General features: G+C 34.6%; 1 protein-coding gene across 1 annotated transcript in view; it reads left to right on the forward strand.

The window, feature by feature from the left end:
* Positions 1-9,984, forward strand: part of PRKG2 (protein kinase cGMP-dependent 2) — a 107,658-nt gene extending 97,674 nt beyond the window's left edge. Inside the window, exons 16-20 of the mRNA XM_074272729.1 lie at positions 4,924-5,046; positions 5,955-6,017; positions 7,163-7,229; positions 8,685-9,162; positions 9,205-9,984. Of these exons, the coding sequence (XP_074128830.1) occupies positions 4,924-5,046; positions 5,955-6,017; positions 7,163-7,229; positions 8,685-8,780 (349 nt within the window). The 3' untranslated portion in view covers positions 8,781-9,162; positions 9,205-9,984. The remainder of the gene's footprint in view (positions 1-4,923; positions 5,047-5,954; positions 6,018-7,162; positions 7,230-8,684; positions 9,163-9,204) is intronic.
* The last annotated feature ends 16,023 nt before the right edge of the window (positions 9,985-26,007 follow it).

Genomic DNA, 26,007 nt, shown 5'->3' on the forward strand with positions numbered 1-26,007 from the left:
AGACTTTAGCAGAACATAATGATGCTAAGAATATGACCACAGAGGCTTAGTCCTCCATATTTTATGGAAAATTGTGTTTCAATGTGGTGGTACAACAGGAAAATGTGAAAACTTTTCTCAGGAAAGCTCCAGTTAAATTCCCTCAGAGAAGAAACATGGGACATCTGGTTCAGAAATGTGATCAAAGCACCAGAGCATTGGCAAGAATCAGAAATGGGAAAAAGGTAGACTTCTTGTTGTTTATCCTTTGTTCTTGAAGAGGACAAATGACATCAGGAGGATGTTGCCTACTGGATTTAAATGATCCAGAGCTGATCATCAGTTTCCCTCTTTCTTCCAAAGTCATTTGGAGTCCAAGTGGCAAGACATAAGTCAGGACAACTACTAATGGCCCAGGTGCTAGTGGCAGACCTTGGCCTTTTAGAGCTAAGCTCATTCTTAGGTATTAATTTATCTGAGACAATGCCCATTGAGTAGTTAAAAATTAGGTAAAAATGAGATAAAAGGTGATTTACTTTGCCTTCACAAAATGTCAGGGAGGAAGAGACAATCAGAGTTTCTGGCCAGATCAGAAACCAGGTTGACATAGCAAGTCCTAAAGGCACAGCTTAGAGATTTCAGACTCTAAAGCAAGCAAGATTGCTTCAGACTAGAAAAGTAATCTGGCAAATAGTAGGACAGCATGGCTCATGTATACCAGTGCCATTCAGTGTCACTAAGCAAAAAAAGGATCTTGTAATTTGGATGGGCAATCAAAGAATGATGGAGAAAAGATTAATAAAACTAAAAGAAATAGATATATTAGACTGAACTGTGTGGAAGGGCATGATATATCCCCGAGAATTGAAAAAATACCTAATTAGTCTTGAGTACAAATGAAAACTGCCCAATTTTGTTCAGCTTTTGGAAAGAGTAAACTTGTTTGTGTATGATTTCCAAACCAGCACAGAAGCTGAGGAACTGGTCCATTCCAATATATCCAACAAACACCATGTCCTTCGAGGAGCAAGCCCAGCTGATTCACTCGTCCATCTGTTCTATGTGGTTGTCAGCCCAGCCTAATAGCAGAGTTACTGCTCCGTCACTGATATGAACACTCCATTCAGCAGAAACTTTTAGGACATTCAAGACCCTGCAATTCTGCAATTTCTAATGATTTGTGTTCCCATATACATTGCCATACCAGCATAAACTTATGCCTACTTTCTACTCTCTTAGATTCTGTGTGTTGAGTAGATTTTTTTAAGAAATAGGGTTCAATATGTTCTAACTATTATTCTTGTCATGCCTCTTGAGTATATGTCTTTTCTAGGAGCTAATTGAATGTTACTATGAATTATACTAGTTTGGGTTCTGGGACTATAGTCTTAGAAATGGTCACTCATAGGATTACCCCTAGAATGTATGGTAGCAGTCATTCCTCTGGGAACCCAATCTGCTGGTTTGAATGTGTTTTGGGAACCCAAGGCCAGAGTGGGGTGCTACACTGTAATAAGAAAAAAAACAGAAAGGATTAACATAACTAGAAAATGAACAAAATATGTAGCAAACAATCTAATGAAGAACATTCACTACTTGTATACTACATTCCTTAGGAACAATTAAACAACTTAACTAAATCTAGAAATATTCAGTGCTCATGGTTATACTGTTATTACCAAAATTAATTTATCAGTATAGTGTTATACCAACACAATTAACAAAGCCCTATTTTACAGTTGTGATGTTAAACTCAAACAAGGGCCACAAAGCTATATATACACACACAAGTTTTGCAGTTTTCATATTGGCTTAGAAAACTATATACCATTATGTATGTTTTAAGGTATTTTTATTTTGTTAAATATTTCCCAATTTTATTTTAATCTGGTATGGGCTGCACTAAGTAGTGTTGTGGACTGCATTTAGTCCATATATTTAACAATTGCTTTACAGCACTAAACAAACTAATAATTAAAACTATTTGGAGGAATAAAATATCTATAATATCAAAGGAAATAATGGAAATGATAGGAAGAAATAAGTATTTCAGATCACAGACTACAAAGCTCTATGTATAATTAGTAGACAATGATAAGCAGAGCCAAAGCTATCTGGGTTCAAATCCTATTGGTATTACAGACAGCTAGATGAGTAACCTCCCTCTATCAATGCAAGTCAATATTTTTTGCAAATTACAGTCTTAAGTGAGCTGCCTAGAACACTGAAACATTAAGTAACTTTCTCATCATCTACCTATTTCTAATATCAATAAAATCAAATGTTCAGGCACAATCTCTTTATCTTATCATCAAAACTATTGGGCATTTGTTAAAAATACAAAAATTGGTCAGTAGAACAGACTTTACAAGGAAGAATAAAAAGTAATTCAACTCAATCTTGAGTCGTAGGTGTGAAATAACCAATCGATAAATTAAGGAAACACTAGCCTCAAGCCAAGACAGAAGTGAAATAATTATGGCAAGAATACCAAAGTAAAGAGGATACTCTAGTCCATTCCCTCTCAACCTGCCAAACCTTCAAGATGTTGAATCTAGTAATACTCTACTGAAACTTCCAATCAGAGACAAAACTAGTTCCAAAATTTGCAGGCTCATGCCAGGAGGACAGTGAAAAGACCACTCCAGATAACATCCATTTGGGAAACTAAAAGTTTTACATATGTGAAAACTTAAAATGTGGAAGCTTCAGAAGGATGCAAGAGAACAGAAGCTCAGCCCAGTCATTCCGTTCAGAAGTGTGCAAAGTGTCGCCCCAACATGTAGTCCAAAGTCAAGAAGTAGACTGAAAGGATGAATAAACAAAAAGAATTTCACTATAGAGAGCTAATGTAATAATAGCGAAAGTCAAGATAAAAACCCAAGAGAAGATAATGACTTAAAAATGTCCACAAGCAAAGCCTCAAAGTCTACAAAGCAAATCCAAATAGAATTTTTGGAAAAGATAAAGAGTTTAGAAAAAGTAGAGCTAAAATGATTTAGAAAATCAAATGAGAGTAGTAAGAGAAAAGAATGAGACCTATGGAAGAAAGAGATGAAAAGAAAATTAATAATGTGGAACAAAAGAGATAAACCTTACTCAAGAAAGAATTCACCAAATAGAAGCTGATGGCTACATAAAACATTAAGACATAGTTTTTTTTTAATTGAAAAACTAAAAAAAAAAAAATCCCATAGCTTTTAAAAAGCAACTGACCTAGAAAACAGACTGAGAAGAGACAATTTAAGAATCATCTTTTATGAACTCTTTAAAGATTTAAATTTAGACTTAAATTTTAAAATCTACTATTAGAACTAGAGGAAAAAATAAATTAAAATGAAATGAAATTTAAATAAAAATATAGAAGACAAAGTAGAAATTTAAAGAATCATCTCCTGAAAGAAACCCCAAAATGAAAACTCCTAGGAATATTATAATCAAAGCTAAAGTGCTCAGGTCAAGAAAACTACTGCAAATAACCATTTAAAAATAATTAAAGTATTGAGATAACACATTTAGGATTGCAAAAATCTTGAAAGTTTTAGGAACATTGTGTTGATCACAGGATCAACATAGTGGCCAACCTCAGTTACAGAAGATCTGTGATGAAACATGCTACTCATCTCCAGAGAGGTGTGATGGAATGAGAGTGCCAATTTAGACATATATATATATATATATATATATATATATATATATATATATATATATATATATATATATGTCTCTTTCTATACACACACATAAATATGCATATATATATAGTGTAATATATTTTATACATACACTTTCATATTTGGACATGATTTAATCTAGGAATTTATTTTACTTGACTATACATGGTTGTAATGAGTTTTGTTTTCCTTGCTTGTTTAGTTGGGGAGAAGGATTGGAAAGAGAACTTGAAGTTGAAAATAAAATGAATTTTTAAAAGGAAAAAAAGTGCTTAGTGTGAATTAGTGTGAAAGTAAAATAATTAGAAATTATAATAACCAAGGTTGGTCTCAAAAAACATTTTGTATAGTTTCAAAGTTTTTAATATTGTTAACTTAGTTTGTTGAACTAATTCCATAGGAGACAGCCCTCTGGGAGGGATAATGCATTAGGAAATGCCATTATCTTTGATTAAAAATAAATTTATTTTAAAAGCAATTCAGAAAGCATTTGCAAAAACTAATCTCTAAGCTAAAGGCAGAGATAATGAGAAATAACACCATACCTACATTTGATTGTAAAGGATTCTATACCCTAATGCAAAGGTGTCAAACACTCAATTAGGACAACACTCCCAAGTGTGGTGCAATCTAGATTGATATATCATTTAAGAGGCAACTAGGAGGTGAAATAGAGTACCAGCCATAGAGTGAGGAGGACCAACATTCAAATTCAGCCTCAGACACTTCACATTTAATAACCCCGCACTGTGGGACCTGAGTAACACAGCTAGGTAAGTCCTTTAAACCCTGAATACCTCAGCAAACCCCCCTCCCCAAAGAACAAACAGCCCCACCCAACAAAAATGATGTAATTTATAAATATTTAACAAAAATATCTAAAAATATGATAAAACATAGATAACATTGAATTTTAAACTGGATGGGCCTGCAGGGATCCTTTTGGATAGATTAGTGGCTCCCTTTCTATTTCATTTTGACACCACTGGGCCAAACTATGCTCTCATTTCAGTCAACAGGGGTCACAGGTAAAAGGTTTAAAGCATCTTCATTAGATAAAATATCCAAGGACTTAATCAGGAACTATATAAAACTAAACAATAACCAAAATGTTTAGTTGTTTAACCAAGGTATAAACCTAAAAGCAATTTCTATAATTAAAACTTAGGACTTTTTCTTTTTCGGTATCATCTTTCATAGGGTGGTCCTTGGAATTTTTTTTTTTTTATTGGGAATGTTAAAATGGTGTTCTATTCTTACATTTCTCTAGCCCTCCATTTTCTGGGATTGACCAAATGATGACTTACAATTTGATTCTCAAGGGAATTGAGAAAATAGATTTTCCCAAGAAGGTAACACGACGCCCTGAAGATTTGATTCGCCGACTTTGCAGGTAGCATAACTGAAGATAGCAGCATATAATTGAAATAGCTTCTTGTTCATGAGAAGTCAGATCTCCACATTCTTTTCTCTACAATATAAAACATTTGGTGAATTTTACATGTCTTTTTGGTTCCCGGAGAGGCAGCATATTCCAATGGGGAGGCCAGCAGCAGCAACCTTGGAGTCATATATACTTAGACTAAAGATCCCCTCCAATGCATGTTTCCTATGTGACCATGGGCAGGTTATGAAAGCTCTCAGTGAGGCCGTGACTGTACCATTGTAAATAGTTTCCTACATAGATAAAATTATGTCTGGAGCAAAACCCAATTTTTTTCAGTCAATATCTAAACTATGTAATTACAGAAGGTGCCACATATTACTTTACCAGTTATATAGATCTAGACTTGTGAGTTGCCCTCATATTGCATGTAAAGTTAGTTCTCACAAGTTTCTTTATCAGTCAGGATTAATTTTCAGAAATATCTTTCTTGCTCCAGAGCAAGAGAGAATTTTGAACTCTAGGTTAATAAGGCAGTAAGTGATTTATATCCATGTTATTTTAAACATGAAGCAATGTTTTAAAAGTCTCATGTAGTCTACTGCAGACTTAATCAACCAAACTTTGCTTTACTTTTATATCCCATTATAGTTTTACATTTTACAGACTCTTTTCCCCAGAAAATCCTTCCCTTAATTCTTAAGGTGGAAAATTTCTATAATTCTTTTTTTAATTTTCAGTAGATCTTGATAACCAAAAAAAGTCATACAAGAAAAATTATTTAATGTCTCATTCTGGTATTCTCAGAATGTTTCTGCTATAAAGACACATAAATATATGAGTAAAAGGAGGAAAATTGGCATTAATCCTTTACTAAATGAAATTGTTATAAACTCTTACAAACTTTTTTTTTTAAGGCAAAATCCTACAGAAAGACTGGGAAACCTGAAGAATGGAATCAATGACATCAAGAGGCACAGGTACCATGATAGTCCTTTTTGCCGAGAAAAACAAATGAATGGTAACATTTGTTGTTGTTTTTTTTTTTAAATGACTTTTCAATTGAGTCGAATGTCCCTAAATAATTAATTCTTCAATTCTAGGAAGGGCTTAACATCTAATGGGAAAGTTAATTTGTTTCTGTTTTTTGGAAGCTCTGATTTTTCAAATGTCAGTAGCCAAGGAGGTCAGCTAAATCAATTGCTAAAATGTATTTTTAATTGTTTAAAAATTTTGTATTGTTTTGGCTATTATAGTTTATTTATATACTTTTAAGATTTTCTTTGAAGGACCTCAGCACATAAAGCTTTAAATTGTTATTTATATGATATATCATATTATTCCCATGATGTGGGTATCATAAAGGGAAAGTCTTTCAAGGCCACTATAGAACTTCAAAATATTGATTCTTTCCTTAAGCAATAATCGACCATAATCGGATAAGTGATGATTTAGTCAAATGATATAATACTCAAATTGGTCTCCTAAACCTTTGATACATACTCTAAATTAGAGTGTAATGAGGGTTTCATTTTTGTTTAACAGAATTCTGACTTTCAAAATTTCTTTTTGCCTACATCACTTATGGGTATTTGAATAGAATTGTAACATGTAAAACAAACTTTTTAAAAATTTTACTATTAAATGAGTAGTAGACATTAGGAAAGGGAGTTAGACTTTCTGATTTAACAAAATTTATTTCCCTAACTACCACTTCCTCCTCCTCCTCCTTTTTTTCCTCCTTCTGTAACTCATTTGTTAAGAAGTTACATTAAGAAGTAGAATTAAAAATGAATGTCACAGGGCAGAACGAGTTCAAATGGGAATCAATTCTGTAGGACTGTGTATAAGAACTTGGTTTACTATTGAAAAACTGTCCTGTTGATGCCAGTGGACTTACTGATGGATTCTACTAAGGACAAACCAAGACCCTAGCTTACAGAGGGCATTTCAGGTCTATATGATCTGTTCATATCATCCAGTGATCATCTACTTAGAGAAAACCTTGAAATAGGATCAGTCATGTTTATAATAGGGCAAAGATCATCTGAGCTAAAGAAACAATTTTATCCTCTAATGATGAATTTATCATAATACTAATCTTTTTTCTCCTATTGTTTTTGAGGTGGCTGAATGGTTTTAACTGGGATGGACTGAAGGCAAGAAGCTTGCCCTCACCTTTAAAAAGAGAGGTACTGTATCTACTCTCTTGTTTCCACAGGAACTATTTTCATAGATTGTCAGATTAAAAAAAAAAACAAATGAAAATAGTGGAGGGGGATAAATAACTGTGTGGGATGGTCTTCCTGCTTTAAGGGACCATAAAAGTGCTCTCTTATTCTGAAGTACTAAGATGGAGATTCTTCTTTGCTTAGAAGGATACAGAGAAAGGGAAGGCTGATGTTACAGTAGCATTTTTCAAACTGATTTGGGCATAGAACATTTTTTTGGTGTAAAACTTATAGATACAACCCATAGAGAAAGGTTGATACATAGCCTGAGGATATGAAAAAAAGAGGGTAAAGACAGATCTAGGATAAATTGGATATTAGACAATTATGGGAATATAGCAGGAAATAAATATAAATTTTATTTTCATAACAAAATGTTACAAATAACATTTTTTATAGTACATAATTTCATATTTAGTGTTTTAGAGGAAAAAACTAGCATTCAGACTTTCTCACAGAAACCCTCCTCATATCTCATGGATCAGCAAGATTCCATAGAATGGAATTTGAAAAATATTGTTCCAAGAATAGGATTTTTCATCTTTTTTTGTGTTGTGGACTCAGGTAATTTGGTAGCTTGGGGAATCCTAGAGACCTCTTCTCAGAATAACATTTTTAAATGCACCCAATAAAAATTCAAAGGATTGCAAAGGAAACAAATTATCTTAAAACATAATTATCAAAATATACATTTTTTAAAAATTCGTGGATCCTAAGTTAAGAATCTATATAAAGTTTTATGAGATAGAGAAGGATATGAGGCAGTTAACTTTGCCTAACAGTCCTAATCTTTGCTCTGGAAATAGGCTCAGAACCTGTTATTTTAAATTTCTATTCAAGAGTCAAAAAAGAAGTTCTTTGGGCACCTAGTTTGTTGAATACTCTTTAAGTGTCTTTTGGTCATTGTGGGGTGAGGGATATAGGAGTATAGAAAGGATGGGTTTGAATAGGTTTTTTTTTTTAACATTCCATCTTTTCCCAATATAACAAAAGATCCTTTGGAATTATAGAATATGAAACAATTTATGGTATTAATTTTACAGAAAAAAGGAAAGAAGGCAGCCTCAGAGTCAATAAGAATTGAGATTAATTCCTGCTTCTGGGCCTCTTCCTTGTATCTAGGCAGCCTTCTGATTTCAAATATCAGTTTGCTCTGTTAGAAGTTTTGCCACCTTAGTTTCTCTACCCCAGTGAAATCACAGGGAAATCACTGGCCAGAAAAATTATTTTATGAGTTTTGTGTTATGTAAATTTGAATTAATGATTCAAATATTTGTTTGAAGTAGTCTCTCTCTTTTTTTTTGTTAGAAAAAAGGGAAGTTATCCTAGTATAAAAATCATTTTTTCAACTGTTCAAGAACCACACATTTGGGACACTGAAATTGTTTATATTTGCTTTTGTTATTTTCCTGTTAGCTCAATGGACCCATAGATCACAGCTACTTTGACAGCTATCCCCCTGAGAAGGGAATACCCCCAGACGAAATGTCAGGGTGGGATAAGGACTTCTGAAGGAATTAAAGAGTTTTCTGCTTCCCACACACCACAGAAGAGGCACAAAAGGAACAGTCATCCACCCTGATGCCCTCCAGAAGTATGAAGCCATTTCATGTGAATATATTTTGTAAAGCCTGGCAGGGGAAGAGGACCTCTCTCCCATGGATTCAGGGTTCTTTGGGAGCGTGTTTGAATTCCAATATCTAGATGACAAGCTGCTAGGTACCCATGGTACCTATCAACAATATCCTTCACTTTTCTCAAATGTTGAAGGTTACCCCAAACAACTTTTGGGGAAGAAGCACAGTTGGTTTTTTTTTTTGTTTGTTTGTTTTGTTTTGCCTTCTACTTGCCTTCCCATATTCCTTTCCTAAGATTCCTTCAAAAGTAAAACATAGTAAAACAAGTAAACAAGTAAACAAGTAAAAAGTAAAACAAGTAAAACAGCTGAGACATCTTGTTGGGGGAGGAAACAAGGAAAAGGAAGAAATAGCTCTGTCATCTCAAGTCATCCTGTAGTCATCTTTGCATCTCCTTAAAAATGACTATCATAGAGCTCTTGGGAACTATTGTTTGATTAAGAGCAAATAAAAGAGGCTGGCAGTATAAAAATTCTGCTTGTAACCTTCAGTCCCGAATGTCTGATGTGGCAATTCAAACTAATTCCATATGTCAAACACAGATGCTGGAAAATGTGAAGATTTGAAGATTTTGGACTTTTCTACTTTTGGTGAAATACCACTCGTGCCAGCTTCAGCATAATGTAGTTATCAAAGTGAGACAGTGGAAAGAGTGATGAATTTTAAATATGAGGACCTGGCTTCAAATCTTCTATTTTCTACTTACTACCCATGGACAAGCCACCTATTTTTTCTTACCCTCACTTTTTTATCCATAAAATGAGGGAAACGGATTAGATGGTCATTGAAGTTAAAGATCTTGTAAAGTAAACCCCTGAAGAAGAAGATACTTTTTTCTTCTGGGATTAGCCTTGATACCTTCAAGAAAACCATCTTTATGGGAAACAAAATAACTGCTTAAATGCAGTTACAATGTGCAGGGAAGCAACATCTTCCCTTGGACAATGGGAAAATACTGCATCTTATTATTATTATTCCCTTTGCTTCCTGTCCGCTGATCTATTTCTTCTCATTCTCAAAGTAAAAAGCACATGGAAACATGGCATTTATTCATCATTTAAAAATAAATTTCATTAGCTCAAGAAGCTGATTCTGGAGCTTTGAAATATTTTAGCCATGTCTATGAATGTCCTCATTAGAAAAATCAAAGGAAAAGACTATAGCAAATTTAAAAGGAAGCTCAATTATGCAAATGTTGATTATTATGATCAGCAATGAGTCAATACTTCTTTATTAAGACATTTGAGGGATGAATGTATTTTTTCTTGCTTTAAAATTTGAAAGTAAAACAGGAGCTTAGTAAAAATAATAGAATTTTAAGTAAATGAGTCCACAAGGATTCCTTTCTTTTTCCCCTACCAAATGAAAGATCAGCAGGATCACAGATATCATTGAAGACCAACATTAGAACTATATAAATACATGTATTTCCCACCAGTGGGGAAAACCATAAGTGAGAGTGGAGACTTACCTCTCTCACTTGGCAGGACTACTTAGTTTTACTTTGCACTCACTCCTCCAGTGATACTACATGTTCACAGAGCTGTTTCAAGTGCCAATTCAAGAGTAAAAAAAATCAGCTGTGTATTTCTCTCCCTTCCCCTGCAATAATCAGCTGACACAAGAAAGTCCCAGTTTAGGAATGCTTAACTATATACTAATAAGATGAGTTTTCCCTTTTGGGACCATTTTGCTAAACCAAAGAAAACATTTTGCTTATGGAATTCATTTTTTAAAAATTGTATACTGTATATAGTAGTACCATTTTTAATAGGATGGAGATATTGAAGAACATCAAAGGTCTTTTAAAATGCCTTTCTTTTCCCATTTGGTATGTATATATTGTAATTTTCTTGTATGTAAATATATATGTATGAATACATATATTTAAATTTACATATTTAAATTGAGAAGCTACAAATATAATAAGTGGATGTTATTAAGTGTATCTGTACAGTTTTAATAGCTATATTTTCCTCATAGAATTTTCATAGCTGTAATTCTTGGAAAACATGAGTAATCTTAAATTAAAAAAAAACAACAGCAAATTTGCCATGCCTGTGATTTTGCACCATTACTTAAGTAATTTTTTATGGATATTATTATATTATAGCAGATGCAGCTGGTGATATAGTGGATAGAATGGTGAGGATGGATTCAGGAAGGCCTGAATTCAAATCCAAGCTCATATACTTACTAGTTGTGTGATTTTGGACAAGTCACTCAACCTCTGAGCATCTCAGTTTCCTTAACTAGGAAATGGAATAATAGTAGCACCTACCTTCCAATGTCATTGTGAAGATCAAATGAGATAATATTTGTTAAAAATTGCTTAGCACAGTGCCTGACACATCAGAAACATTCTATAGATGTTTGTTTATTCTTTTCCTTTATACCTGGTTTTTCTTGTTGCTTTTCAAAACCAAACTTATTTTCTAGAAACTGTATACTGTATATTATTTCTTCCCACAGTATAGTTGATGATATGAAAAGAGACTTTAAGGGATTATAAAATACAGAGTGCCTCCTGGCAAAATTGACACAGATCCAACCCCCTACCTAACCCTGTCCCACCTCTGGGGAAAAAAAAAGACTAACCTATTTTTTTAAAGGTAACTTTAGATAATTGAGCTTGTCTAGCTAACAACACTCACTGAAATAAAATGCTTCCTTTGAATTTCTTTGAAATCTTTGAATTTCTGGGACATTTGTACTATTCTCTTTTCTTTTTTTTTTTATTTTAGCTTTTTATTTACAAGATATATACATGGGTAATTTTACAGCACTGACAATTACCAAACCTTTTGTTCCAATTTTTCCCCTCTTTCCCTCCACTCCCCCTCCCCTAGATGGCAGGTTGACCAATATAGGTTGCATATGTTAAAGTAAAAATTAAATACAATATATGTATACATGTCCAAACAGTTGTTTTGCTGAACAAAAAGAATCAGACTTTGAAATAGTGTACATTTAGCCTGTGAAGGAAATCAAAAAAGCAGGAGGATAAAAATAGGAGTATTGATAATTCTATGTAGTGGTTCATAGTCATCTCCCAGAGTTCTTTCGCTGGGTGTAGCTGGTTCAGTTCATTAATGCTCTATTGGAACTGATTTGGTTCATCTCATTGTTGAAGAGAGCTTTGTCCATCAGAATTGTTCATCATATAGTATTACTGAAGCATATAATGATCTCCTGGTCCTGCTCATTTCACTCAGCATCAGTTCATGTAAGTCTTTCCAAGCCTCTCTGTATTCATCCTGCTGGTCATTTCTTACAGAACAATAATATTCCATAACATTCATATACCACAATTTATTCAGTTATTCTCCAATTGATGGGCATCCACTCAGTTTCCAGTTTCTGGTCACTACAAAGAGGGCTGCCACAAACATTCTTGCACATACAGGTTCCTTTCCCTTCTTTAAGATCTCTTTGGGATATAAGCCCAGTAGTAACACTGCTGAGTCAAAGAGTATGCACAGTTTGACAACTTTTTGAGCATAGTTCCAAATCATTCTCCAGAATGGCTAGGTATAGTCACAATTCCACCAACAATGTATCAGTGTCCCTGTTTTCCTACATCCCCTTCAACATTCTGAATTATCTTTCCCTGTCATTCTAGTCAATCTGACAGGTGTGTAGTGGTATCTCAGAGTTGTCTTAATTTGTATTTCTCTGATTAATAATGACTTGGAGCATCTTTTCATATGGCTAGAAATAGTTTCAATTTCTTTGTCTGAGAATTGTCTGTTCATATCCTTTGACCATTTATCAATTGGAGAATGGCTTGATTTCTTATAAATTAGAATCAATTCTCTATATATTTTGGAAATAAGGCCTTTATCAGAACCTTTGACTGTAAAAATGTTTTCCCAGTTTATTGCTTCCCTTCTCATCTTATCTGTATTAGTGTACTATTCTATTTTCAACAAGACTAAAATTAAGTAATCCCTTCTTCCACAGTCTAAAATCTTCCAACTCTCCTGACCTCATTTTGTAGTTTAATCTTGCATACTTTGTGCCTTCTGAAGTTTTTCTCCAATGGAGGCAGTGTGGGATAGTGAAAATAGCACCAGGTCTGGACCAGAGAACCTGATTCCAAATTCTGTTTTTTTACATAAAGGTGGGTGTATCTCTAAGAAAATTAATTTCCTTGTTGAGACTCATTTATCTCACTTGTAAAAGCAAGTTGGACTCCATCATTAAGGTTTCTTCCAGATTTAAATCCTGTCTTTCATCTAGAGAGGCCGACGCCACTTGACTGTTGGTTATATATCAATGAAATGGAGTCCAAAACTATTGGAGAAATTTTTGATATGTGGTGCACAAAATGTGTAAAATATTCTTATCACTTATACCTTAGACCTCTCTTTCTAAGGACTCTGGGAACATCTAGCCCTAAGTGAGATCCTGTGCAGTTAACCCCATGGATTAGTTTCTCTCTTGGGACTAGTATACCTCAACTTTTATTTCTCCATGAAAATTTAAGTATGAGTGATTTCTAGGCCTTCCAAAAGGTGTATAGTTGGGTTTTCTCCTGCAAAATGTGTAGTATGTGGATCAGATATGGTAACAATTTTTATTTAACAGCCATGGAAAATATACAAGATCAAAAGGACACAAGTACCCATGAATAAATACAGAAAATAGAACACTAAAAAGTCTACTAGGTTTGCATCACAGGTTAAAAACCTTTGAGGAATTGCTAAATAAACACTCTTATTAACACGGAAATATCATGTAGGGGTGGCAAAGTCCAGAGCTCCTGGCTCCCCATAGCATCACTTTAATGCTCCTAGCTGCATTGTTAGCAGGTTTACTATATATAGAAAAATATATAGAGAGAAATACTATATAGAGAAATATGCTACTAAGGAAGTCTCACTCTGGGAGACTGATCCTTGAACTCAAGATTATACAAGAGGCAACAACTCCAACAATGGAAACTGTCGTTTTCAGGATTGTTCATCTCTAACCTTTGCTCAGGAAAAGAAGATGAAATATAGCCAGCAATTGGATTCAGGTCTAGGGACTACCTTTCCTGGCCCCCCAGTTCAACCTTAGTTACTGGCAAAGTTGTCATTTTCTGCTCCTATTTAAGGGGAGAGAAGAAATCCCTTCCTTTTTCTTTGACCTCTTTTCACTCCAGCTAACAGGGTGAAGTCCAAAAGAGGGAAACATGAGGGGAAAATATAAGTGGTTTGATAAAGGTGAATTGTAAAACAACTCATTCTTACAGCCCCCTGGCCCTCCTATATGTGAATGACCAATCAGTATGGATGTAGCCTCAGTCCTTGGGGTTCACATCTGGGATAAGGTCTATTTTCCACAAAGGCCTATCTGGTCCTAATCATCACCATTACATTCTCTTAATACTTTTAAAATTAAAAGGCAAGTTCCTGATTAATGATCAAATTATCATAAAATATTTGATTTTGTAAGCTTTTGCAGAAAGTCTCATCATATAACTTCTGACTTTTGGCTGTCTTATAAGACTGTCATAATAGATCTTTGAAGATATTTCTTTTTTTTATTAATTGGCTTTTCATACAATTTGAAATATTAAAATATGACTCAAATTTGCTGATACAAATTTATTTTGAATTTAAACATGGTAGGCATAAGGCTTGTCATTAATTTTTTTTCTGGCTAAGGAAGCTCTAAAGAGGAGGAAGAAATAATTTGGAATCCTACTTCCCTGAATAATTGAAGTCACTTGTAGTTTTCCTTTGGTGTTGGCAACATGCTTCCATCAAGATTAACTAAACAGTTCATGACATTTGAATATCTGCAAATACTTAGCTCAAAACTGACCAGAATGTTTTGTGTTTTTGATGCCATGAGGAACAACATAGTTTTGTTTACTTAAATATTCTTTGTTAAATTGAAAAATAGTTCAGTTAAAAATAAATAACACTGGAATTTGTTTGGGTAACAACCTACTGAAGATATAAACTCGGGGAGGAACAAAAGAGCTGCATGTAAGTCAACAATGGAAAAATACACAGAAGAAACTGCATATGTAAGAGTTAACAGTAAATTCCTATTTTGGAAATAAAGTAGGACAAATGAGAATCACTCAAGAGAAACCTATGTATCTTAAATGTGAATATGAATCAACAGTGTTATATTGCTATTTTAAATAACAGGTAAGTGCTCAGATATGCTAGTGGTAATGTGTAAGAAAGATATGGAATGGAACCTTCTCACCTTAATGAAGTCCTTTTGAGTATTCTGTGTTTGATTTGGGGTCTATTTGTTTTTGAGAGGCTATGAAATAATTGTTAGATTGCTCAAAGAAGATTTCAAAATTCTTACTAGTCCAAAGTGTCTCATGAAAGTTAAGGCCCATTTTTAATGCTATCATTTTACTAGTATTGCTTTCTAGCAGTGAGGGATAGAAGACCACTGCCTCCAAAGCATTAAGGATTAGATTCACATATAGGAAAATGAAAGGCATATTATGAGTGTATGAGTAAGTTGCAGCATATAACCAACTCTGGAACCAGGAACTCTGAAGAAAAGGAGTAAAAAATGTACTAAAGGGTTGGCAAGTGGACAACCATAGTGCTTCATTGTTATCTTTACTATTGGGAGGTATGGATGGACTGCAAATTGCTTCATTGTAGGGAAATTCCAAATTGATGGAATTTTACACATTTGAGTTGCTTTTTAAGCAATTATATAAAGAATATAAGTGTGAAGATCAAGGCTAATGGGATTAAGGGTTTAAAAAAACCTAAAAATGAGAAAATCAGTCAAGTATATTGAATAAGGTTTTGTCTAATTCCAATGAATATTAAATGAGTAAAAATAGGCTCACACATTTCTTCTAAAGCTCAACTCTGCTCTTATTCTTCTTCTCAAAAATCTTCAAGAATTTTCTATTGCCTACCAGATAGAACATTCCTTAGCCTAGTATTCAGTGCTTCTGGTTTCAATCAACTCCACTTCATCTCATCCTCCTTCCCTCTATTACACTGCATTCAAGAAAAACTGAACTAGTAAAATATTTCTGCCATCCATAGGGGCATATAAATGGGGGCATTTCCAATCTACTTCAAATGCAGCCGTCTTGGAAACTATAGAAGGTCGTTAGTCTCATTAGGGGAAAAGCTACAGACTATTGGGACAACAGCTACATTGGTCACTGGAAGTGACAGTTGACAACTGACGATGTAAAACAATCCTATGAAGTCATGTTTATCTGTAAGCAATCTGTGAAGAAGGCAGGAGGAGGTGAGGATAAAATTCCTAGTTAGGACTAGTTTAACTGCACCCACTGCTTATTCCTAGAATCTTCTCATAGATTCAGCAGATGCCCTCTGGAAGGACAAGCATCCTGCTTTTGGGCAGTGAAGGCATGGATGTGGCGTGGTTTTTACCACTAGCCTTAATGAATTTTCCTTCCAAACCCACGATTCTGGGCACCCCTATTGTTCCAATCATCCACAAACACTGTCTTTCATTTTAGATCTCATTCTCCCTCCCCCACATATCAATTGTACTCAAGCTTTTTCATTTATATTCCCACAGCATTTCTTGCATTTATTCTCTTGAGTAATACCCTAGTTTAGCCTCTCATCCCCTTTCTTGTCTTGAGTCCATTTTACTACAATCCATCCTTTACTCAGCTGCCAAAATGATTTTCCTTAGTGTAGATATGACCATGTCACCCTCCTTCAATTAATAAACTTCATCAGTTCAAATATTTCATTTTTCTCTCATCCTTAAAAATGTCTTTTTATGCAATTTTTTAAATGTTCATAATTAGTAGTACAGTAGCTTACTTAGGTATATAAATTATAAATAAGTAGACCTACATATATTATTTTCCAAAATGTTTTATTGATAGGTATTATAAAAAACATTGGAGACATCTGCTGTAGGTTAAAAGAAAACTAAACTGCCATTCCCTCAGTTTTCTTGACCAATGTTCCATTCTGTTCATTTCCTCTGGGCCACATTCCCAGTTTTGCTTCTGTTTCAAAGTAAGAGGGTTTGGAAGGTTGGGTCAAGGCAGGGCAGAGAAAATATTAGAAATTAACTCAAATTATCCATAACTATGAACAAGATTTTTGTTGTTTAGTCCTGTCATATTCTTCATGACCCCATGAATTCCAAGCCATTTTAGCCTTCACTACCTCTCAAAGTTTGCCCAAGTTCATGTTGGTTATTTTCATGACACTATCAATTGTGCTGATTTGTCTATGAGGTTTGGTGCAACAAATAATTGGCTAATTGTCAAAAGATCATGAACAAATCCTGCTGTTAATTAATACTTGACTAAATATAAAGTCAAAGCAGAATTTAGTCCCTGGTGTGTTTAACAAAGGAAAACAGCTAAGCAGAAATGCACAATCCAGTGACTGTATCTGACAAAATATATAATATTCTGATGTGGTCTCCCATATCTCTGTATATTTTTCTTTATTCAGCATCATCATTGGTTTTCACTTCATAATATTGTCAGTTCACAAAGTCTGTGGAAGGAAACCGCACTTTAACATTAATCCATAAGCCGATTTATACCCACATGTCTATTAAGTGCTATAGTCAGGCATAAAAAGTTAATATATTACATAGTCTTTGCCCTCAAGGAGCTTTCCTTCCATCCAAAGACAACCTAAAATAGCTAATTGCTGTTTGTAGTGCATGGTTTTAAACTTTTAGTCAGGAAGACAAGCAAAGTGAAATGTACTGTGTACAAAGGAATAGCAACGTGGTGGGATGATCAGCTGTGAATGACAGCTATTCTGAGCAATAAAATGATCCATAATCACCTTGAAGGACTTATGATGAGAAATCCTATCTATACCCAGAGAAAGAATTGTGTCTGAGTACAAATTGAAGCACACATTCTCTCTCTCTTTTTTCTACTTTATTTTATTTATTTATTTATTTATTTATTTATTTATTTATTTATTTTTTGAGGGAGATCTATGCTTTCTTTCACAACATGGCTTTTATAGAAATGTTTTGCATAACTTCACAGGTACTTTCTTAATGGGAGTTGGGGGAGGGGATAAGAGAAAATCTGGAACTCAAAGTTTTAAAAATGAATGTAGGGGGCAGCTAGGGGGCGCAGTGGATAGAGCACCGGCCCTAAATTCAGGAGGACCCGAGTTCAGATCTGGTCTCAGACACTTAACACTTCCTAGCTGTGTGACCCTGGGCAAGTCACTTAACCCTAGCCTCAGGGGAAAAAAAATGAATGTAAAAATTATTTTAGATGAAAGTGGGGGGAAATAAAAATATTTAAAAATCAATATAGCCTACCAAAACAAAAAAGGAAACCATAAGTTCAGATTCTGCCATGGACACTATCTGCCTCAGTTTCCTCATCTAAACAATGGGACAATAACAACAATCTTACTAGGTTGTGATATCATATGAGATAATACATGTAAAGCACTTTGCAAACTTTAAAGAGTTATATAAATGCTATTATACACATCTATGTTAATAATGGTAAATATGGTAATAATGGTAAATATATACAATCAGTGCAAGATAATTCTTGAGGAGGGGTGAGGATTGGGAAAGGTCTCTTGTACAATATAATTAGTGGCCTGAAGGACCTCAGAGAGATCCTATCAGCAGAGAAGAAAAATGTAAGGAAAAGGATGTCAGGATATTTCATGAATTTCCCCAAGTCCCGATGAGGATGAATATTAATGACTGATGAGGTTTTTCAAAACGTCTTTTATGCCATTTCTTTTTATAGTAAGCTAACTTTTCAAAACACACTGCCCCACACGTTACCCAAGAATTCAAACTTTAACAAAGAAAAACAACTAAGCAGAAATGCATAATACAGTGACTGTGTGTGACAAAATATATCATATTCTGGCTTGGTCTCCCACATCTCTGCTAAGAAACAGGATATATTTTTCATTATTCAGGACTATTGCTGGTTTTCACTTGTTTCTTTACATTACTGCAGTTATTGCATATATTGTTCTGCTTCTTTTGATACATCAATTTATATGAAACTTCTTGTGTTTCTCTGAATTCTTCATATTTGCCATTACATTTGGCTGTTGTGGTTTGTGGGGATGTTGTTGCCCAATAATGAGTTCTTGTCAAAATAAACATCATCCTCCATGATGTCCTGCAGTCCTTTGTATTGCTGTTTATCAGCAAAAAGGAGAAACTGATCCTGCAAATGTTTTTATACCCAAGAACTTGTCTTTCAGCAGTCTTGTAACCCTACCACCTGGTTTCCTTGCTATGAATAGAAGTTGTATGTACATTCACTGGCCGACTGGACTCCTTAGGGCTGATATCTGGACTCCATCTAGTGGTGATATGACTAAGTCAGAAAACTATAGAAATTGAAGCATGTGGAACCACCATATAGATGGTTGTCCTTGAGGCAAAGTATTTATCTGGTCTCTACTGCTGCCAATATATACAGAGTCCCATGTGTATGGGATAAACTGAGTGAAGACCCTCTCATAGGCATATGGCCTTAAACTATGTCCTAATTATGATTCGAAACTTTGCAATAACAAGTTGAGTTATAGCTAAAAAGCTGCAGGTGTTCCATTGTCTTGAATGAACTTTCTCCTCCTGTTTCCCACCACCTCTTATTTAGCATTTAAGTACTTATCTTAAAGGCAATTTATTCTATTTTTTTTTAGGATAGATTTCCATATTTGGAGTATGAGGCTGGATTCTTCCAGACAATGAGAAAAAAGGTCAGGAGGGGATAAAGAGGGACTTTTGTTCTATTTAATCATGCGGTTTTGCAGTTCCTTCTTTGCACTTTTTTAATTGACATGCTATTAGTTAGGAGATGTCCTTCCTTGGAAGATAGTAATAAATCCCTTTTTGCTTTTTCTTACTCTTAGAGTCTCTGATTTTAATTTGGGTTTGCTGTCTAAATTTGGGGCGTGTTCTTGGAGGTCTCTCCCACACTGAGTCCTCCGTCAGGCACCCACTGGAGAATTCTCCAGGGGTGACTTGGACTAGGTTCAGATCTGCTCTGATCCGGTAAACTACCAGAGACACTTGGAAAAAGCAAAAATGGAATTGGGCTAGCAAAGGCAGAGGATTACTTCATCCCAGGAGATAAACCAGCTGAGAAAAGTTTGAAATCAGTCAGGTAAGTTGTGCAGCACAGCCCAGATGAGCAAGAACTTGGTGGGGGTGGGGATAGAGGGGGGGGGAAGGATAGAGAGGAGGGAAAAGAGATTTTAAGTAATTAGATCCATTAAAGGATTTTCCTTTACTAAGAACTGGTGAGCTGCCTGGGTGACTGGGATTGGGATTGGGGGAATTTAGATGGTCAAAGTCCGTAAAAGGGTCCTATTTCCCTTTGATATTGGGAAATCCTAAGTGGTTCGAGTCTGTAAGGATTCTAAATTCCTAAATTGTCCAATGGAAAATTTGTAAAAATTGTATGAGCTATGTTTTAACATTTTGTCAGCCTAGCTGGATATGGGCATACATTTTGTGAAATTTGGTTCAAAGTTATTTGGATATTATCTATATTAAGGTTTGTCTTGCTTTCTCTCTTTAACAAAGAAGTAAAAGCAAGAAAATTTGGTGCATAGTGATATGTGTAATTGCAGAACAAATTGTATCTTAAAGGTGTGTAATATGTTTCGAGATAAATAAGAAGGTATTGAGGAGGTGTCCCTCTAGAGGGAGGGATCCTGGCTCCAAAATATTCAGGCTAGGTTTTAATGAAATAACACCAGTGGGGATGGGTGGAAACTTTCTCCTGGGTTCTGCTGCTTTAAGAAGCTTTAAGAAGGGTTAGTGGAATAACACTGGAACAAATTGTACAAATTTGGATTGGTAGAGATTACTTATTCTGATATTCCATACATCTGGGCATCTGTCTTATAGGAGAAAGTAGAAAGAATAAGTCAGATTTTTAAGAAATCAATTACTAAATTGATGTTAGAGACTAAATTGCCTTGGACCAAATGTTTGCCTATTGCTTTGTTAAAGAATTAGAACTGTTCCTGGAAATAACTTGGGACTTTTCCCATGTGAGATGTTGTTTGGTTTACTTTTATTTGGGAGGAGAAAAGGGAAATACGGGAAATACCCTCTTTTGAAAAAAAATGGTAAGTTTTTTTGTTTGGTCCTATAATTTTTTTATTAAAGCTTTTTATTTTCAAACCATATGCATGGATAATTTTTCAACATTAACCCTTGCAAAACCTTGTGTTCCAATTTTCCCTCCCTTCCCATGCCCCTCCTCTGGATAGCAAGTCATCTAATATATGTTAAACATGGTAGAAATATATGCTAAATTTCCAATATATGCATACATATTTATATACTTATCTTGCTGCACAAGAAAAATCAAATCAAACAGGAAAAAAATGAGAAAGAAAATAAAATGCAAGCAAACAACAACAAAAAGAATGAAAAGGCTATGTTGTGATCCACACTCAGTTCCCAGTCCTCTCTCTGGGTGGAGATGGTTCTCTTCATCACTAGTCCTTTGGAATTAGTCTGAATCACCTCATTGTTGAAAAGAGCCGCGCCCATCAGAATTGATTATCCTATATACTCTTGCTATTACTATATACAATGATCTCTTGGTTCTACTCCCCTCAGCATCAGTTCATGTAAGTCTCTCCAGGCCTCTCTTAAAATCATCCTGCTGATTTTTTTTTTTTTTACAGAACAATAATATTCCATAACATTCACACACCATAACTTATTCAAACTTATCCAGGGTCACACAGCTAGGAAGTGTTAAGTGTCTGAGGCTAGATTTGAACTCAGGTCCTCCTGATTTTTTCTTGTTTTTGTTTTTGCTTTGTTGTTGTTGTTGTTGTTATTGAACATCTTAAAATAAAATGATTGGTGTAAAGTTGAATTTACTTCGATATGAAGATAAGCTATGAACTTTCTAGGATGAATCTCTTACTGTTTATCAATATAAGTAGGTATAATCAATACATATTTAGGATATGTAATCCCTGAGAGTTAAATTCACCTGAAATTTTAATTAATGAGACAACTTGCCATTTGAGATAAAATCTCTTGGGATTGTAGCTGATATTATTTGAAGTTTTGTATTCAGATATGATTTCTGATGGATCATCAAGCCAGTAGTTCACCATCTGAAAGGAATATGCCACAAGTTATTCAGAGAAATGTGATCTGAACCATTACAAGTAGAGGTTAGTATCTGGGCAAGAGTTGGGGGGACAACCTTGGTCTTTTTAAGGTGGGATCCTTCTGACTCAGTTTTCCAGTAGTATTAACCTACCTGATTATTTCTGAGTGTCTATAAGACAGAATTGTTAAACTAAGCTAAGAACCAGTTTTTGATGATAATCATGTCCCTGATTTTTCCTTTTATAGCAAATTTCTATAATCAGGGCAAGTGTTCAGTAGATATAAGACCTTGCAGTTTCCTATCTGAAAATATGTGGTCATTATATCCTAAATAATAAGTAAATGAATATTTGGCGTAGTCATCTATCTGTTGTTAGGTGCATATATTTGTTTTTGTTTGTTTTGGTATTTTTGTTGCTGACTTTTGTGATAGGCATTTTTATTTGTGAAAGTTTATTTACTCAAATTACTGGAGACCCAAATGGTTGGAGTGACATATGACCCCCAGATTGGAGTTGAGGAGACAGAACCCCCTTTTGTCTGAATAGGTTCACTAGACTACAGATCATGGTTGACCAGACCACCAAAGCACTGGATTTGTTAATAGATCAAGCTTCTCATATTAGAGAAGCAGTACTTCAGTATATTGGTATTAGACTGTTATTGGCTGAAAATAATGTGCAAACACTGAAGAAAGACATCAGAAAATTGGTCCATGTCCCATTCCAGACTTGATCCTCATCATTTACATGTTTGGTGATCTTGGTCTGGAGGCAGCTAGTAGAAACAAGTTTTTTGGTACCTGCTGAACTACTTGTCATACTACTTCCTGTCTGCCTTCCCTTTGTGATACAGCTTATCACAAAGGTTTTACAGACATCAATGATCAGGATGATAAAGATTGAATAATCTGGAGAGAGAAGTCTAGTTAGACAAGGATGGACTCCGGTAGAGAAAAAGGACAAGTCAGATCCAGAGGGATTGGAGACTGAGAACAAGATGGTTGAGGACATGTATCAAGAATGATGTGGGAAATCTTCAAAGGATAATAAAGAAAGAGGAGGAATTGTATGGGATTAACTTGAGTGGAGATCTTCTCCTGGGAATATGGCCTTAAAAGATGTCCTAATTATGATTTGAAATTTTGCAATAACAAGTTGAGCTATAGCTAAAAAGCTGCAGGTGTTCAATTGTCTTGAATGATCATCCCCCTCCTGTTTTCCATCACTTCTTAATTAGTATTTAAGTACTTCTTTTAAAGGCAATTTATTCTTTTGTTTCTGGGATAGATTTCTGTGTTCAGAGTATAAGCCTGGATTCCCCCAGACAATGAGAGAAAAGGTCAAAGGGGGGCGGAGAGGCTTTTGTTCTATTTAATCTTGTGTTTTGCAGTTTGTGCTTTGCATTCCTTTAACTAACACCCTGTTGGTTAGGAGATCAAAATAAATCATTTTTTGCTTTTTCTTACCCTGAGTCTCTGATTTTAATTTGGGTTCACAGTCCCACAAAGATGAAAACAAAGTGTGGCCATGGAATCTTCCCCGATCCTGCCTTTTGGTCAGTTGCTTTCAGAATACTTCCCTGGAATGTCTTTGTAACTCAGTCCTCAAATGGATGTTCTATTTGAATCCAGAATAATGCACCATATCTGTCATGAATGTAAGTGAATTTCAATTTTTTATTTGAAATTTATTTGAAATAGAATGGATTGTAAGATCATAGATTTAGATTTGGAAGGGATCTTAGAGGCTATCTGGTCCAACTTTTTCATTTAACAGATGAGGAACTAAAGTCCAAAAAAGTTGTGCTTAATTGTACAAGCAATGAGTGGGAGAACTAGGATTCAAACCTACATGCTCTAATTCCAGTTGTCTTAGCAGTCAGGAGTACAGAGTTCTGCTATGGCAGGGCCAAAGCTGAAAGGAAGTCCAACTGAAGGTGCATTTGGTGACAAAAGGAAGGTCCAATTTATAAAGATCAATATTGCATAGGGACCTGGAGTGTAAGATTTATAAACAAGATAAACTGAATGTGGTGAATCAGAAGATGAAGAGATTAAATTTTTGGTGCAAGTGAACTTAAATGGATGGAAATAGATAAATGGATTTAATTCAGATAATCATAACATATACAACTGTAGATGAAAATCTCTTAGAAGAAATGGAGTGGGCTCAATGGTCAATAAAAAGGTGAAAAAAGCAGTACTGGGGTATAATATCAAAAAGAATAATTGATATCTGTTGTAATCCAAGTGATAGAATACCTATACAGAAGCTTTTGAGCTTGATGTAATCAGTTATTTCTTTTGTATTTTATATTTACTTCTTTATCTGGTTTGGTAAAAAAACATATTTCATACTATAGCTGTGAGAGATCAGTATATGATCTGTTCCTGACATTTTTATAGTATGATCTTTAGCCTTAAGATCATATATTCATTAAGAATGCATTGTGGAGAATGCATTGTGTAAGATGGTAGTCTAAGGCTAATTTCAACCAAACTATTTTCCACTTTTCCCAAATAATGACCCTTTTCCTAGGTAAATTATGCTTTTCACTTTATCAAACACTGGAGTATTGAGTTCCATTGTTTCTGATTCTCCCTTTTCTGATCTGTTCCATTAATCTATTTTTTTGATTTTTAACTAATACCAGATAGATTCTGATGACTGTAACTTTATAATATAGTTTGATATCTAAAAGAGCTATACTTTTCATCTCTATTTCTTTTCATAATTCCTCTTCATGTTCTTAATATTAATATTAATTTTTTTCTAAATGAAATTTATTGTTTTATAAAGTTCTATTAAAATATTCCCTAGATAATTTGATTGATATAGCATTAAAAATATAAATTCACTTTGGTAGTATTGAACTTTTATGTTGGCATGGCCTAGCCGAGAACATTGAGTATTCTTCTAGCTATTTAAAGTTTTTCTTTATTTCTTTAAGAAGCATTTTTTAATTCAATCTATACAAGTGGGTTTTTTTGTGTGTGTTTTGTTGGTTAATCCCCAAATATTTAATTCATTTTGTAGTTATTTGTAGTGAGACTTCCCTTTGTATTTTTGCTTTTTGGTTTTGTTACTATTATGTAGAAATGCTATTTATTTTTGAGGGGTTATTTTACAACCTTTGTTGAAACTATTAATAGTCTCAATTAGCATCTTTGCTGATTTGCTAAGATTCCCTAAGTAGACACATCATCATGTTAGCAGCAAATAAGGATAGTTTAATTACTCCCTTGTAGTGTCTGGACTAGCTTTCTGGAGGATCTCAGGATGAGCCTTGGTCTTAGGTGGAGGAGTGATGAAGGCAGGAGAGCCACCAGGAGGATGGTCAAAAATGGATTCTGGAGTCTGGAGTCTGAGATTGAGCTCCAGCATACACATTCTCCTCTCCAGTTCTCTCAGCCCTTAAATGCCTTAATACGATTACATCACTACCGCACACTGAGCATGTGCCAACTGTAGAACCATTGCATCACCATATCACACTAAGTATATGCGAACTAGAGAACCATTATCTCATCAATCACACTGAGTAAACACCCTGCTGTAAGTATCCTTGCTTCAAGTAGAACACAGGTGGTCACATCCTTCTTGACTTCTTAGGAAAAGGTGTGAATATCAAGGGAAATGGGGAGCCAAACCAGACATTGTCAACAGGTTTCCTCTGGGCTAAAGGGTCTTATATCTTACCCAGAGTTCCCCCACTATCTGAGGCCCTCTACACTCTACCTTGTTAAAATTTAAGTCATTTTTTTCTCTTGCCTTCTTGTTGTTGCTATTATTTCTAAAATCACTTCAAATAAAGTGGGGATAGTAGATCCTTGCTTTATTTTCATATTTATTAAAAAGAGATCAAGTGCATTGCCACTATATTTGATGCTTGTTTTTGGTTTTACATATATCTTTCTTATGATATTAAAAAAAAGGAATACTGATACAATTATTTCTTGCAGGAATTAGGGCACTCCCACAATCTGGAAAATCCACATAAAATTTTTT

The sequence above is a fragment of the Sminthopsis crassicaudata genome, chromosome 6 (genome assembly GCF_048593235.1).
Source record: "Sminthopsis crassicaudata isolate SCR6 chromosome 6, ASM4859323v1, whole genome shotgun sequence".
NCBI classification, from domain to species: domain Eukaryota; kingdom Metazoa; phylum Chordata; class Mammalia; order Dasyuromorphia; family Dasyuridae; genus Sminthopsis; species Sminthopsis crassicaudata.